This window comes from Cnephaeus nilssonii, assembly GCF_951640355.1.
Source record: "Cnephaeus nilssonii genome assembly, chromosome: 6".
Taxonomy (NCBI): Eukaryota; Metazoa; Chordata; class Mammalia; order Chiroptera; family Vespertilionidae; genus Cnephaeus; species Cnephaeus nilssonii.
In genome coordinates this window covers 11,307,765-11,323,319 of record NC_137077.1, presented here as the reverse complement: position 1 = coordinate 11,323,319, position 15,555 = coordinate 11,307,765, and the positions used below count along the sequence as shown (strand labels likewise).

Below are 15,555 nucleotides of genomic sequence, written 5' to 3'. Positions count from 1 at the left end.
CTTTGGAAACTTGATCAAGCATCAACTTTTTTATTAACTTCAAAACTGGTCAATGCTCTAATTCTGCCTTATATTCAAGACAAAAAGAAGGAAATGACAAAATCTGCCAAAAAGGTGTGGTTAAATTTTGTACATTCAGTGACCAGTTTTCTAGTCTGTGTATTAGCCAAATTATTTTTATTCCTTTCACTTTATATTGCCCTTCCCCCACCCCTTACTGAATTTTAACCTTTCCTAGCGCCTTAAGATGAACAGGGAAGAAAAAGAGAAATGAGGTTCCATTTAATCAATTTTCCTACTTACAGTGGAGTCATATCTTATGTGAAGGGTTAGGTTCTAAAGGAACAATGTAAGGTCAAAATTATGTGCAATCAGAATTATCCTTCATAGTTTCTTCAATGGGCCATGAGGCCTGGGATACACCCCCGTGTTTTTGCCTACAGCATTGAAACAGATGTATGTTTCTTCAACTAGATAAAATAGTAATTGCTTTGCATTTGGGGACAGATTAAAGGAAAATAATTATCTGTAAATACTAGATTCATCATCTGTGTGGTGAGATCAGGACCAGCTACATAATTTGTGAGGTCCAATGCAAAATGCAAATGTGGGGCTCCTTGTTAAAAATTACGAATGTCAAGATTGCACCAGCAGAGCATTCAAGTGTAGGGTTCTTCCAAGGGTAGGGTCTTGTGCAACTTTACAGGTTGTACATCCAGGAAGCCAGTCCTGGGTAAGCAGCTTGGAACATAATGAGAAACTGAGATCAACTCAGGAAGAGAAGCCTCAAAACTCCCATACAGAGAATAGGGGCAACGTCACTGTCAGAGTTTGAAGTATTCTCTGTGCTCCACACACCCTGTCCCATCTGAGCAGTATATTTCAACTTACATTATGCTAGATCAGCACAAGGCGCAGCTCCATTATGCAAGTTAAAGGGTTGAGAGGTTGCAAATCCACATTAACACTACAGTTTTGGATTTTTTCTATATTTTCTCAAGGATTCATTGTAACTTAAAACTCGGATGTGTAAAAAGAAAATGCGTATTTACTTTTCTTTACTAAGCAAACATTTTGACCTGTCCTTAATTACTTGCCAAAAGCAATAGATCAAGTTTAGTCTATTGTGTAGTTTATAGGAGAAAACAAGCTGCATTACCATGAGTTCTCTAAGTGGTCCTCCCCCCCAAAAAAAAGTTAGAAAAAGTAGGTGTGATAATACCTTCTTAAAATAAAAAGCTAATTACTTTACTTCCTAAAGAGGTTGCCTTTATGCCCCCCCCCCCCCCCCCCCCCCGCCAATGAGGTCTTGAACATAATCTGAGCAATGAGGATTTTATTCTATGACTGCCTGCGCTCTCCGTGCAAGAATGTGATACAAGGCTCATTTTGTAAAGGAACTGCCTAATACTTTGCAGCACTATATTTTTTTTCAAAGGGCTTTTATATCCAAGTCAGGCTGAGGGCAGTTGGTCAGGTAACTGACCAAAAGGTCTCCAGATAGCAAGCTATTTAATGTCGAACTAACAGAAGTTCGTGTTCCCAGGATATTTTCTCTCCCTGGCTCGGGTCTCTGATGTTATCCAACCTCTCCCACCTCAAGGTTCTCAACCCAAAACATGTTGAAACTTGACTCACCTGATTTGACAAAAATTGCTTCCTTGTGGTCTTGAGAGTTACATATGTGGGCTTTAAAATAAGTGCCATGCCCAGGGTCAGGCAGTTGGTCACCCAGGAAGACTGGTCAACTCTCTTGACTCATGCTCACCTGCTCCAAGTGACATAATAGAGCAAAAGCAACATTTAAGCTCCTACAAAGCTAAACAAAGGAAGCAAAACTGAATGTGTCATTGTCACAGGGTCCAGAAGTTCGAAGGATATTTTTGGTTAATCTTTCTATTGTGGAGATTTTAGGGTGTTGATAGTAGCTGTGTGGTGGGTTATTGGGCAAGAATTGAAATTGGAGGCGTCTATTATCCTGACTGCTGATTCCAGCGACCTGTATAAACAAGGGCATGAAAGAACCTGGGTGGCAACCGCATTTTCTCTTTAATCTCTTGATTTGTATCAAGTTGTATATTTTTAGAGGAGGGAGGAGAGAATGGCATAAGGAGACACAAATGCAGCTTTATGCAGATCACCAGAGGAGTGTGTTCAGAGTGGTCTGTCAAATAGTTTCAATAACTAACACTAATGGAGTGCTTACTCTCTACAGCCCTAACCACTTCACATGCTTTATTTCATTTTCTCCTCATTTGAATCCAAGACGAGTCCCTATTGTAACACTGAATTATTCCATCTAGGATAACTGGCTTTCTACCCCTCCTTCAAAATGTTGCCTGTCTGGTTTGTTTCTAGAACCAATTTTGCCTCCACAATCCAGATATGATTTCAGCACTAAATAAAAATACATCAGTCTATATAAAATTCATTTACATGAAACTATCTCCTAAATAACACCAGTTTTTACCTGGCAGAAGACAGAGTGGTTTTCATGTGTGAGGTTGGGGGAAGGGTGTTTCTGAACACACTGAAGCGTGCCCACAAGAGCTGAGCAGCTGGCCTGCCCGCACAGAGCCCATCCTGGCCCTGCTTATTTACATTAACCAGTGTCGAAACGTCTCCCGGACATAGAGCTAGGTGCTGCCAAAAACCCTGGAGGAAGTTAAGATGCTTTATCTTTTGCATACACACAAGTTTACTCCTCAGAGAGCCTGGGTGGGTGTGACTCCCAGGAGTTAATCGTCTAGTCCAGCCATATGCAAATCTGGACCCGTGTTTATGTGGAGGTGCAGACACAAACGTGGGTGACACGGTTGGTTGCTGACCTGCGTGGAAACACACTAGCCACGTAGTCATTTGGGCTGTCTCTGTGTCCACGGTGGGACAGGGAGCACCTAATTTGGATCGTCCCGTCTAAATGAGGGGTGTCTGGGTAGTAAAAGTTCCACCCGCGGCAGAGGAGCTTGCAGCAATGTCCACACTCTGCTGCGCACCCGGGGTTCCTTAGGGGATCAGTCAGGCGCGTCTAGGAGCCCAGCCGCCTGTGCCCTCGCCGCGGCCCCAGCTCCCCCGCTCCGCCCCCAGTTGAGCGCACCCGTCTCGGCCCCGCCCCTTAGGCCCTGGCAGGCCCCGCCCCCAGCGCAGGCCGCTCTCGGCAGCGCTGCTGCCCCAGTTCCGTAAACACTTTTCTCCCCGCCCCTCGGAGCCTCCGGACTGCACCACTCCTAGGACGCGGGGGGTGGTGGCTTTTCTCGTGCATCAAAAACACCGTCAATCCAAGCTCTCCTCAGTTACGTTCATCCGAACGTGCGCAAACGTGTGTTGTAGTTGGGACATCTGTCAGAGTTCTGCTGGCGGAGCCAGGAATGCCCTGGGTCCCCCTCTCCCCCGTGCTGTTTCCCCCCCACTCTCCGGTTACGTTATGGTCACGCCGTGGCTGCCTCGTTAGAGTCCGTCCCGGCCCTTTAAATACCGCGTGGGGGGTGGGGTCGGGGAGGCTGGGGGTGGTTGGACTGGCGAGTTTTCCAGGTGCTTGTGCCGTGCTGGGTGAGGGGACACCCAGAGACCCTTGACTTGGGGCTCACTCAGTCGCCTTTCTCCTCCGCTGTCTCCGCGCCGGCCCGGTGCGTATCCACCCCGGGGGAGGGTCGCCGGCTCTGAGGTGCGGGGCCCAGGCCGGCGGAGGGGGACATGTTGGCGTGGGGCAGCCCGGGGCCTTTTGCCCCCCGTTGGAACTCAGTCCTGGGACGCCAGGGCCAGGCGCGATAAAGCCCGGCTTCTTGCTCCCCGCAATCCTCTTGTTTGACCTCGAACCGCCGTCCCGCGTGGGAGCGGGGCGCGGGCGCCGAGTAGCCACGACGGGTGTCCGGGTGGTCGCGGGCGTCGGGCCCCGGAGGCGGCCGGGTCGCTGCGGCTGGGCCGCTGGGTACATCTCGCTGGGCCCGAGCCAGCGACCGCTCTGCCAGCCGCTTCCCACCATCTGGGCTCCGGGAAGGGACACCCGCTCGCCTGCGACCCCCGGCCCGGCTGGAGTGAGCGAACCGAGCCTCGGTGAAGGCCAGGCGGGGCCCGCCGTGTCTGTTTAGGGTTTGTTGCCGGGGTTTCCCTGGCACTCGGCTTGCCCTCCGCCGTCCCCTCCCCCCAGGGTTTGTTTTGACAGGAAACGTGCTGCCCGGAGGACCTGTGTATGAGTGGGGGTGGGGGGCGTAGCCTGTGCAGACTCCGGTGCGCCCCTCGAGGTTCCCCTCCTTGGGGGAAAGAGGCGGGAATGCCCTTCAGGCCCGGAGTCCAACCCCTGGCCTCTCCTGGGGTGGCGTGTGCTTCCCAAAGCTGCCCCTCTTGTGGCACCCCCGGGGTTAACAGTGGTGATTGGAGGTGGCCCGCGGACAAACATGGTTATGTGTTTTCTTTAGTTTTAGGAAAAGCTGTTCCATCAAATGAGCGATTTCACCATGATAGCAAGTTTCCTTTTCAACTGAATGTGTTTAAATGCAAAAATCTAGCGAAGATAAAGAGAAGTGATGGATAAATTAGTGTATGGGGGAGGGTGGCAACATGGAAACGTGTGAAGAGTGGTACCCAAATGACTCAAGTGTGGGAAATATTGCCTTGGATGGCTGTCCTGTTCCTTTTATTTTGAAGAAACTAGACAAATTGTCCTTGTCCCCAGTGGGCCCAACCAGTCCCCAGGATCCCCGTGGTCTCCTGATCCTCCAGCCCAGAGCCCTTGCCCTTTGCTACCTGCCAACCATAATGAGGTTATGGCAGTGTTTGCCACTTGGGGAGGCTCCCTGCCTCTCTTTTCCTCGCGCCTCCAGGGATTTCATACATCACCCTGGCAGCCCACAGAGGTGGCCTGACTTGAAGTGGCCCAGGGCTAAAGATACCCAGTCATGTGTGGAAGCGGCTTCATTGCCATTGGGGGAGGAGGGGGGAGGAGGGGGGAGAAGGGGGGGAGGGCCCCAGAGGGCACAGGTACTAAAACAGGGCAGCCGGGGTGGGAGGAGCAGTGTTTTCAAGGATGAAAAGTGCCTAGAAATCCTCCTCCCTGCTGCTGTCATGTTATGTGTAGTGTGAACATCTGCCGCTTTAGACAATGACTGGCTTGTTGTCTTTTATCTGGCTCTTTGTTGTCTCTAATTTGGTGAAGACCCGTATTCTCTAGCTGGATGGAGCCAGCACCTATCTCTCTGCTCTGTGGTTTTTGCTTTGCTAAGGATGAATACTTTTTAGAGCCGCTCTTTGGGATTGGTTCTAAAGCAGCATTTTGCAGAAGACGGAGATTTTCCACACCATCTGCAATTTTACTCTCTCACTCTTTCCTCCTTACTACACATATGTGAATGTTTGTCCTGGCACCTGACCTTGATTGGGTCTTCAAAAATGATACCCACTAGATGTTTCTTGAAATGTCTTTTTTGTATGACAGCCTTAGGTGGATGGGTTTCATTCCTCGGCACTGCTGGATAATCTGAACAAACTACTTCAAAATCTTTTTGGCTTACACTCGAAAGCAGTTAACCCTTTTGATATTTGCATTTTAATTAGGGATTTTGCAGTGCTTAAAGAATGACTCCCTAATAGAGGATTTTTGGTCACTCTAGTGGGCTGGTTAGAGTTATTGTGGACAATAGACTCATTCAGGGATGCCCTTCACCGCATAGCACTTGAGCAGCCACCCCGGGGTAAGGTCAGCTTGCTACCACATGTGCACATGTTCACGTGGTGATAGGTAGATCGATTTGGCAGAATGGGGAGTGGAAAGAATGAGCAGCACACCAGATTTTCTCCAGCTGTCCTAGAGTGATAGAAGCATGGGCTTTAGGGATCCACTACCTGGATTTGAGTTGTGCTGCTGTGAACCCTTGGGCAGGTAATTTAACCTGAGCCTTAGGTTCTTATGTATAAAATGGGGATAATAGCAGCACCTTAGTTAGCAAGGCTGCAGTGAAGATTCAAGGAGATAAAACATTTCAAGCACTTTTCATGGGGGCTGGGTCAAAATAAGCACTTACTAACCATTAGCTTTAATTGTTATTATTTGCTACCAATGAGTATTGAGAGGGTGGAAAGACACAATGTAATTGTGTCTTTGCTACTTTGAATTATTGGTGCCTTATAAATTCAACACATTTCTAAGGCACTGGAAATTAGAGAGTGGAGACATAGCTTCTTCCTGCAAGCTGCTTAAAATGTAGTGGGGAAACAGAAATGCGGAAACAACTATAGTACTTTAAGTGACCGCATAATGAAAATAGAAGTAATGTGAGTGAGGCCAAAGAGAAGGAAACCCCAAGGTGTCTTATGAATAGAGGCGTGGCTCAATTTGTTCTTCAATGATACTCATTGAGCTCTCTATCTGTCCTAGGGTGGCTAATTTAGATGGATTGAGTGGGGATATCAGGGAAAGTGACTTTGAAGTTGTAACATTTAATTTTAAATCTGAATGACAAGGGGCCAATCATGTGATCAGGGAGAAGAGCATCCCAGGAGGAGAGAATAACAGGTGCAAGTGCTCTAAAGTAGGAAGTTTGGCTTGTCTGCGGAACCTAAAGAAGACCATGTGTCTGGAGCAGGAAGGGTTAGCCGGAGAGTGGTACCAGGACGAGGTGGGCAGAGGCCAGATCACAGATGGATTATAAACCACCGCCAGGAGACTTCTTAGGAGAAGGAAAACCACATGGCAAGGACTCTTAAAAAGGATGATTTATTTTTCCTTTCTGTAAGGGCTCTGGCCTATTTCCTATTTTATTCTCTGCCACTTTTCAAGAAGGAGGTTGGGACAAGTTGGACTGTGTAGAAGGACTTTTGTAATAGAGTGGTATCTAAGCTCTCAGTGGTGGGAGCAATCAAAATCTAAAATCTGCAGGAGATTGGACTGTTTTGAATTAGAGTTGAAGTTTCAGTTTAGTACTTGTTTCTTCTTTTTTAACCTTTTTCTCAGAAATAATTTCAAACTTATAGAAAAAGTTGCAAGAATAATACAAGGCACTCTCTATTGTCTACCTTTTACTTATATTCACCTATTAACATTTTGCTCCATATGTTTTATTGTTTTCTCTTTCTCATTTGAATAATTTGAGAGAAAGTTGCTTACTTTATGGCCTTTTATTTCTAAACTAGAGGCCCAGTGCATGAATTCGTGCACCTTGAAAGGAACTGTGGGCCACGAGGCTGCGATGGGCACAGGGGCAGGTCTTGGCCCATCCTCCACGCCCCCACCTGGCCCCTCCTACCATGACCCCCGGGTCCCCAGTCTGCCAGCAGCCCTGCTCCCGCTGCCAACACTCCCATGCACTGATGGCGCCAGCCCCGCTAGCACCCGCTGACAGCGTGGAGCAATTGGGACCAGTGCCAGCAGCGGTGCGAGCAGGGCCAGTGCCATCAGCTGGTGCCAGCAGCGGCTGCTGCCCTAATCGCCCCTCAGGAGCAGGGGGAGGTAGAGAAGCCCCCAGGGATGATCGGGGCCAGCAGCTGCCGCTCGCACCCACTGATGGTGCTAAGCGATCAAGACTGGCGCTGGGCGCTGGCAGTGGGTGCAAGCAGCAGCTCCTGCAGCGGGTGCGAGCGGGGCCGGCACTCGCAGCAGGTGCAAGCACCGGGAGTGACTGTGGTGCGTGGGAGCAAAGAATTTTCAGTAACCACCAGAGGCTTGTCCCGATGACAGCGACTGGCGCCCTGCCTTTGTCTGGCGCCCCCACTCACCTGCTCCACCATCCCGCTGCGGCTGACACCTGCTATGTTTCACGTGCCCCCTGGTGGTCAGTGCACATCATAGCAACTGGTTGTTCAGTTGTTCTGCCGTTCGGTCTATTTGCATATTAGGGTTTTATATATATAGATACATATTCACAGTGCATTTATCAACTTCAGTAAATTTAATGCTGTGATACAGAGATAGATTCAAGTATTGTAACAATGTTCTCAATTGACCCAATAATGTCCTTCTCGCCCCATCCCCCGCCCCCGCCTCTGGTGCAGGATCCAGTCTAGGATCATCTGTTGCACTCACTGTTAAGTATCTTTTCATCTGGGACATATTCTAGCCTTTCTTTGTTTTTATGACATTGACATTTTCCTAATTCATAACTTTTTTAGTAAGAATAACATAATAGTCGATAATCTATTACTAGGAGCTTAAGTACTTGACTATTTAAATTATCTTCACGACAATTAAAACCTGTCTTCCCTCCATCTGTTATGAACCCTTCAGGTTCCTGTACCCATTCCTTCCTCTCTAAAAAATTAGTGGTCATTCTGCCATTCATTCATCCATTTATTCACCCAACAAGAAATACTTAAGTGTCTGCTACACTCCAGTCTTTGGCCTTGGAAGGAATGATAGAATATTGCATTTATTATTATTAAATATGGGACACTTGCAATAAAAAATGTGATCCTCTTTGAATAGTGACCCAGTGTAGTATTGGGAGCTTTGCTTGGAGTGATCTTCTGTTTTCACCTTTGACTTTACCTTTGGCCCGTGAGTAAATTCTCCAGGTTTGAGATGCGTTGTTCCAGAAAAGGTGTGTTTGCTTGTGAGTTGCATTGTTGAAGGTCTAAGTTTCTGGATATGAGAAGCATTGCCTTTCTCAAAGAATCAGCCTGGTTTCATTATCACTTGTTCTGAGAGAGAATCCAAAATAGTTTTCAAAGCAATCTAATTACCCTCAATGTTTTTTTGAATCAAGTAGCATTGTCCCCAGATGACTTACATGGAAACCCGAGACCAAGAAAAGTAAGAACAGATGTGAAGGAACTTACTACAGAAGACCATTTACACTAGGACGGGCCACTTGTTTTTTGTTTTTGTTTTGTTTGTTTTTGGCTTTTGTATTTCAAACACGTGCAGGAGTTCGGTCCTAGGTTAACTACCAGCCTTCTTTTTTTTTTTTTTTTTTTTTCAATTTTTTTTATTAAGGTACTAGAGGCCCAGTGCATGATTAAATCATGCACGTGTAGGCTGTCTGTCTGCTGGTCGGGACCCAGTGTGGCCGGCAGCTCCGAAGTCCCTGGGCCCCTAGGGCGAGGCGGGGCGGGGGCATGGTCCTCTGGCGGCCAGAGCCCAGGCCGGGGTCTTGCCTTCGCCTCCCGCCCAGGAAGGCTGGGGCCGTCGCCGCCTCCTCTGCCTTCCGGCTCCCTCATGAGCCCTTCCTCAGCCGGCCAGGGCTGCACGGAAACCCGCATCCTCTGCGGACACTGCTGCCCGCTCCTGCGGCCCAACTGCCGCCAGACTCCTCCCCCGGGAGCCGTGCCACCCGCCCGCCCTCGCCGCCTTGTCAGCCGGGGCCTCCAAACGCCCGGCTCGCTGCCCCAGAGGCCCCTCCTGTGCTGCAGCACAGCCATGGCGCAGACGCTGAGCTCAGCATCCTGCCGGCCCAATTACCACCCTGGCCACCCCGAGTCCCGTCCCCTGCGCCTCCTGCTGGCCCAATCGTGGGTGTAGCGGAGTGATGGTAATTTACATATTACCTTTTTATTATGTAGGATTATATGTGTACATATCTTACCATTGCCCCCCCCACTCCCATACATGCCCTCACCCCCCAGAGTTTTGCGTCCATTGGTTATGTTTATATGCATGCATACAAGTCCTTCGGTTGATTTCTCATCTCCCCCACCTCTCCCTAACCTTCCTGCTGTAATTTGACAGACTGTTTGATGCTTTACTGCCTCTGTATCTATCTTTTTGTTCAAGTTTATAATGTTCTTTATTATCCATAAATGAGTGAGATCATGTGGTATTTTTCTTTCATTGACTGGCTTATTTCACTCAACATAATGTTCTCCAATTCCATCCAGGTTGCTGCAAATGGTAAGAATTCCTTCTTTTTTATGGCAGCATAATATTCCATTGTGTAGATGTACCATAGTTTTCTGATCCAGTCATCTGCTGACGGGCACCTAGGCTGTTTCCAAATCTTAGCTATGGTGAATTGTGCTGCTAATGAACATAGGGGTGCATATATCCTTTCTGATTGGTGTTCCCAGTTTCTTAGGATATATTCCTAGGAGTGGTATTACTGGGTCAAATGGGAGTTCCATTTTCAGTTTTTTTGAGGAAACTCCATACTGTTCTCCACAGTGGCTGCACCAGTCTGCATTCCCACCAGCAGTGCACGAGGGTTCCTTTTTCTCCGCATCTTCGCCAACACTTGTCATTTGTTGATTTGTTGATGATAGCCATTCTGACAGGTGTGAGATGGTACCGCATTGTTGTTTTGATTTGCATCTCTCGGATAATTAGTGACGTTGAGCATGTTTTCATGTGTCTCTTGGCCTTCCTTCTGTCTTCTTTGGAAAAGATTCTATTTAGGTCCGTTGCCCATACTACCAGCCTTCTTTATCTGTAGTACAGGAGTAGGGAACGTCTGACCCCTGGGTTGTATATGGTCCGCCCAAGAAATCACTTGGTCTGGCCCTGCCAAGGCATTAGGGGTGAGTTAATTGAATGTTCGACTAAATATAGCAGGCTAATTTTTAAGTTGATAATTCTGTGTGGCCCCTGAATGATGTTATGAATATCCAAAGGGCCCTTGGCAGAAAAAAAGGCTCCCCACCTCTGCTATAGAGGGACATGCTTTTATCATCCTGGGATACAACTGTCCTTCCCTCTAGAGTTTTTAATGCCTAAAATAATGATAATAACAACAAAAAAAGTAAATACTCCTAATAATAGCAAACATCTGTATCCTGTTTACACTGTGTCAGACACTGTTCCAAACTCTCTCCATACACTGGCTAAATGAAATCTCACACCAACCCTATGAGCTAGGTAGTATTAGCATGCCTACATGAGGAAACAGGCAATTGCCTAATAAAGTAATGATGGACATTTTGGCTTCAAAGAAAAGTTTCTGCTTAGGTGAACTGAAGCCCAGTGTCAGGAGAGGCTCCTGCCAAATAAACAGGTTTCTAAACATTTTTAAGCTTTTAAATTGTCTCTTGCATTCCCTGTGCCAAGAGCTCTACCTTCAGTGAAATGTTGGAAGAAAGCATAGTTGCATGTTATTAACTCTGTCTGCCATGAGCACATTTAACTTCTCAGAACTTCTAGTGATGCCTCATGGAACTCTGGGTTTATAGCATTTTAGCAATTCCTCGCTGAAATGGAACTTATACCTGGCCCAACCCCCTCAGAAAAACAAGGTGAAGAGAGCAGATGTGATTGTGCGGGAAGTCACACAGGAAATTAATGGCAGAGCAGGCCTTATATCCTCAACTTCCAACTTCTAACTTAGATCTTTTATTTTTTAAACTTTTTGTTCATTTATTTATTTTTAAATAAGTAGTTCATTGATTTTTAGAGAGAGAGGAAAGGAGAGAAACATTGATGTGAGAGGGCAACATGAATTGGCTGCCTCCTGCATGCCATGCCCCCCCACTGGGGGAATGAGCCTGTAATCTGGGCATGTGCCCTGATCAGGATTCAAACCAGCAATCCTTTGGTGGAACGACACCCAACCAACTGAGCCATTCCAGCCAGGCCTAGATCTTCACTTTTTAAAATCTTTGTACTTTGCTGCCTTGTTAAACAATTTAAAAACCTATGAAGTGTGCAGTTCAGCTGGAGTAGGAAAAAATGGACCATTCATAAATTCTAATGGTTAAATAAATCCAATGGGTTAATATATGAATGAACCTAATTTATAAATTCCAGTGGATTGAAGCTTTTATTCACCTCTACTTGGAAAAAACAGCCAATGTGAAGAGAAATAAGAACAGGCCAATACATGGCACAATTGTTACAGTGGAATGACTTGGGGGGAGGGGAGTGAAACGACTTTTAAAATATTCAAATAAGAGTGTGATAAGGATCAGGGAATGTTAAGTCTTAACCCCAGTAAGGTAGGTCTTGGTGTAGGTTCTCTATTCTAGTGCTTGAACTTGGGCAGCACCAGGCCTGTAAATGTGTCGTGATATCAGTTTGCAAATGTTCTGGTTGAAGCTGCACCAGATGGGATTCAGTGACTCCAATTCAGCTGACACTGAATGAACACTTGTCACATACTTGACCCTGGCATGGATGGGCCACAGTCCCTGCCTTATTAAGGAGAGTTGGAAGTAGCCATGGGAGGAAAGTCACTGTACGAGGGACTAAGCACTCTCATGGAGATACAGGAAAATGAAACAGGTGTGTCTCATGGAGATACAGGAAGATGAAACAAGTGTATAAAGAAGGTGTACAGCCAAAACCGGTTTGGCTCAGTGGATAGAGCGTCGGCCTGCGGACTGAAAGGTCCCAGGTTTGATTCCGGTCAAGGGCATGTACCTTGGTTGTGGGCACATCCCCAGTGGGGAGTGTGCAGGAGGCAGCTGATCGATGTTTTTCTCTCATCGATGTTTCTAACTCTCTATCTCTCTCCCTTCCTCTCTGTAAAAAATCAATAAAATATATTTTTTTAAAAAAAGAAGGTATATAAAGAAACTGGCCAAGGAGTAGAGGGAAGGCTTCCTGGAGGAGGTAGCATTTTCAAGAAATGCCATCAATGAGAAGTAAAATATTGGCAAAGAGAAATGCTAGAGGGAAGGCAAGCATTCATTCCCTTTAGGATCTGGGGTTTGGTGGAAGTAAAAGGACGCTTTTTTTTTTTTTTTTAATTTCTTTATTGATTAAGGTGTCACATATTTGTCCTCATCCCCCCATTCCCATCCCACACCCCTCCCCTTGGATGCCCCAACCCTCTGTTGAACTTAAGCATTGGTTAGGCTCATATGCATGCACACAAGACCTTTGGTTGATCTCTCCCCCCTCCCCCCACCCTCCCCTATCCTCCCTCTGAGGCCCGATAGTCCGATCGATGCCTCCTTGTTTCTGGTTCTGTTCTTGTTCATCAGTCTATGTTGTTCATCATTTCCCCTAGATGAGCGAAATCATGTGTCACTATAGATATACTTATAAGAATTGAATGTGCGACGAGCAATAATAGTTATGCTGACAGGCAAATGAATCAGTCTGTAGTGAGTTTCTTTCTGGACCAACAGTTCTTTTGAGACCCAATATCAATGTCCACCAGTTCCCTATGAGTACATGTCGGCACTGACCCCTCAGCTCTGGATGGTGGACAAATGGTGGTAATGCAGGTCCGACTCCCTCTGGTTTGGTCTCGGCTGGACCCAGGGGCACTGCTTCACCCGGATCCAGGGGCCCACGGCCTCGCCCGGACCCGGGGCCAGGCTCACCCGGCTCCAGGGGCCCGCGGCCTCGCCCGGACCCGGGGCCCAGGGCTCACCCGGCTCCAGGGGCCCGCGGCCTCGCCCGGACCCGGGGCCCAGGGCTCACCCGGCTCCAGGGGCCCGAAGGACGCTTTTTTTTTATCCTCCCCCTCCTGCCCAGCAGATGAGAGTTAAAGCTCAAGTCGAATCTAGTTTGCATGGGGTAAAGGAGGACGCAGGGGTTGAGGGCTATTTTATAACCGGTGATCCTGGTGGCTGGCCTTGGGACTCTGGGATAAGGTGACTATCTCTACCTGGTAGCTTCCTGGCAGCTACACTCAACTTCTTGCCCTTCGGTCTGCAGAGGCAGCCTCTGAGTTAGTGGTTTTCTGTTTTCGAAAGTGGTGGGCCAAGCAAGGGTGCATTTCTATGAGTGGCAGGTCTAAAGAAGTTTGTTTAGGTGAGTTCAGGTGCAAATGCCTTTGGGCTTTTGACCTAAAGTCCCTTTCACGCCCATCCTTGTCTCTACTACCCAAGAGATAAAAAGTGGCACTATTTCTCTCAACGAAGGCTAGATTCCCCGTAAGTCCCAACCCTGCCTGCCTCTCCTCTCTCATGTTTCCTCAGCAATGCCTTGTTTTGCCTTTTCTTGTCTTCTAGCATCTGGCACACACCGTTTCGATCACTGGACTTGAGAGCCGTGAGAACAGGGCCCTGTCTGTTTTGTTCACTATTACTTTTCCCAGTGCCTGGCACACAGTAGGCACTCAATAAATAAGAAAGGAATCATTGAAGAAACTGTGCAGGTATTTCTAGGCATACTATGCGTCGTTGTGGTTTCACATTCTGGCAGCTTTGAAAGCCCTGTGTACCTCATTTTGTGAGCTGGTTCAGGTTTAAAGACGCTTGGTGAACCCGTACTATCACAATTGTCCATTTAGGATTTGAGATGCCTTTCTCTTCGAGCCCAGGTTTCCCCTCGGTGTCAGCTGCCACCACTCTCATATGAAGGCCAGCTTTCTCACGGGCCTGGCTCAGGCTCCTGGGCTTACGCCTGGGCATCCCGTGTGCCCAGGATCTCCTTTCTGCCCTGCCCTGGGAGGCACGGAATGTCGAGTCAAGGGACTAGTTTTAGGGCAGCGTAAGTCCTCTTGTCCCTCAGAGTCTGTTCCCCCAGCCTGTCAATCAGGGATTTTGTGGTGGTAGTGGGCACTTTGTACATTGTCAAGTACAAACCAACTACCAGGCCTTACTCTTGATATCCTGGCAGTTCATGGGAGAATGGAGAAGAACATAATGACTGGCCAGTCGGAGATTTTAATTAGCCTTCTCCTTTCCCAGGAGGCTCACAGACAAGGAATGAGGCTGATTGCAAAAATATTTTATTTCAAACAAAGACATAGGAACAATAGTAATAGCTAACATTTGAGTGCTGTACTAAGAACTTTCTTTTCCTCACTCGAGGATATGTTTTTATTGATATTTTAGAGAAGGGAAAGGGGTGAGGGGGAAGAGAGAGAGAAAAATATCGACCAGCTACCTTTCATATGTGCCCTGACCTGGGGATAGAACCCGCAACCTAGGTATGTGCCCTGACCGGAAATCAAACCCTCAACCTTTTTGGTGCATGAGATGATGTTCTAACCAACAGAGCCACCAGCAAGGGCCAGAGCACTTTTTCATGAGTCCTGTTTCATCTTCAAGTAATCCTCCGATTAGTCTTCCAGGCCAGTGTTACTGTCGAGGTAGGTAGTTCAGTGGCTTCCTCAAGGCCACATGACAAAAGACTGAAGGAGCTTCGAACCTTCATAAATGTCTTATTTATGACATTTCATATTATTATAACTATTCATATATTAAGCGGCAGTCTGACCACGGAGCCCCAGACTCCTACTCCTACCTGCCCGTGATTGAGCAGCCCAGGCGCAGAGATGGTGTTCTGCGCTTTGTGCTTTAAGGATCTGTTGTTTCTGAGAGTCCACATCCACACCGAGCTCACCCTGTGGCCGTGGTTTCCCCCTTCCGGAAGGCAGTCTTGAAGGCCTAGTGACAGCCTGGCTGGGGTGCTATGGGAAGCATGGGGCCATCTTCAGGGAGCCTTTTCCAATGCCGTGACACCCGCGACACGGAGGCACCACCGGTGAAGTACCACCACAGACTATTGACACAGGGTCTGTTTGTCTGTGCAGGTACCATCTCTGCCCCACACGCAAGTGACACAAAATGCCCTTCAATGGTGGCGAGAAGCGGTGTGTGGGTGAGGACCAGACGAGCGACTCAGATTCTTCCCGGTTTTCCGAAAGCATGGCTTCGCTCAGTGACTATGAGTGCTCCAGGCAGAGCTTCACAAGCGACTCCTCCAGCAAATCCAGCTCTCCTGCCTGTAAGCTGACGGGG

The 15,555-nt window shown here is 47.8% G+C and overlaps 1 protein-coding gene across 2 annotated transcripts in view; it reads left to right on the top strand.

The window, feature by feature from the left end:
• The first annotated feature begins 3,489 nt into the window (after positions 1-3,489).
• TCP11L2 (t-complex 11 like 2) overlaps positions 3,490-15,555 on the top strand; it is a 40,211-nt gene continuing 28,145 nt past the window's right edge. For both annotated transcript variants that reach the window (XM_079775950.1, XM_079775949.1), the window contains exons 1-2: positions 3,490-3,626; positions 15,348-15,541. In XM_079775950.1, the coding sequence (XP_079632076.1) occupies positions 15,382-15,541 (160 nt within the window). In that variant the 5' untranslated portion in view covers positions 3,490-3,626; positions 15,348-15,381. The remainder of the gene's footprint in view (positions 3,627-15,347; positions 15,542-15,555) is intronic.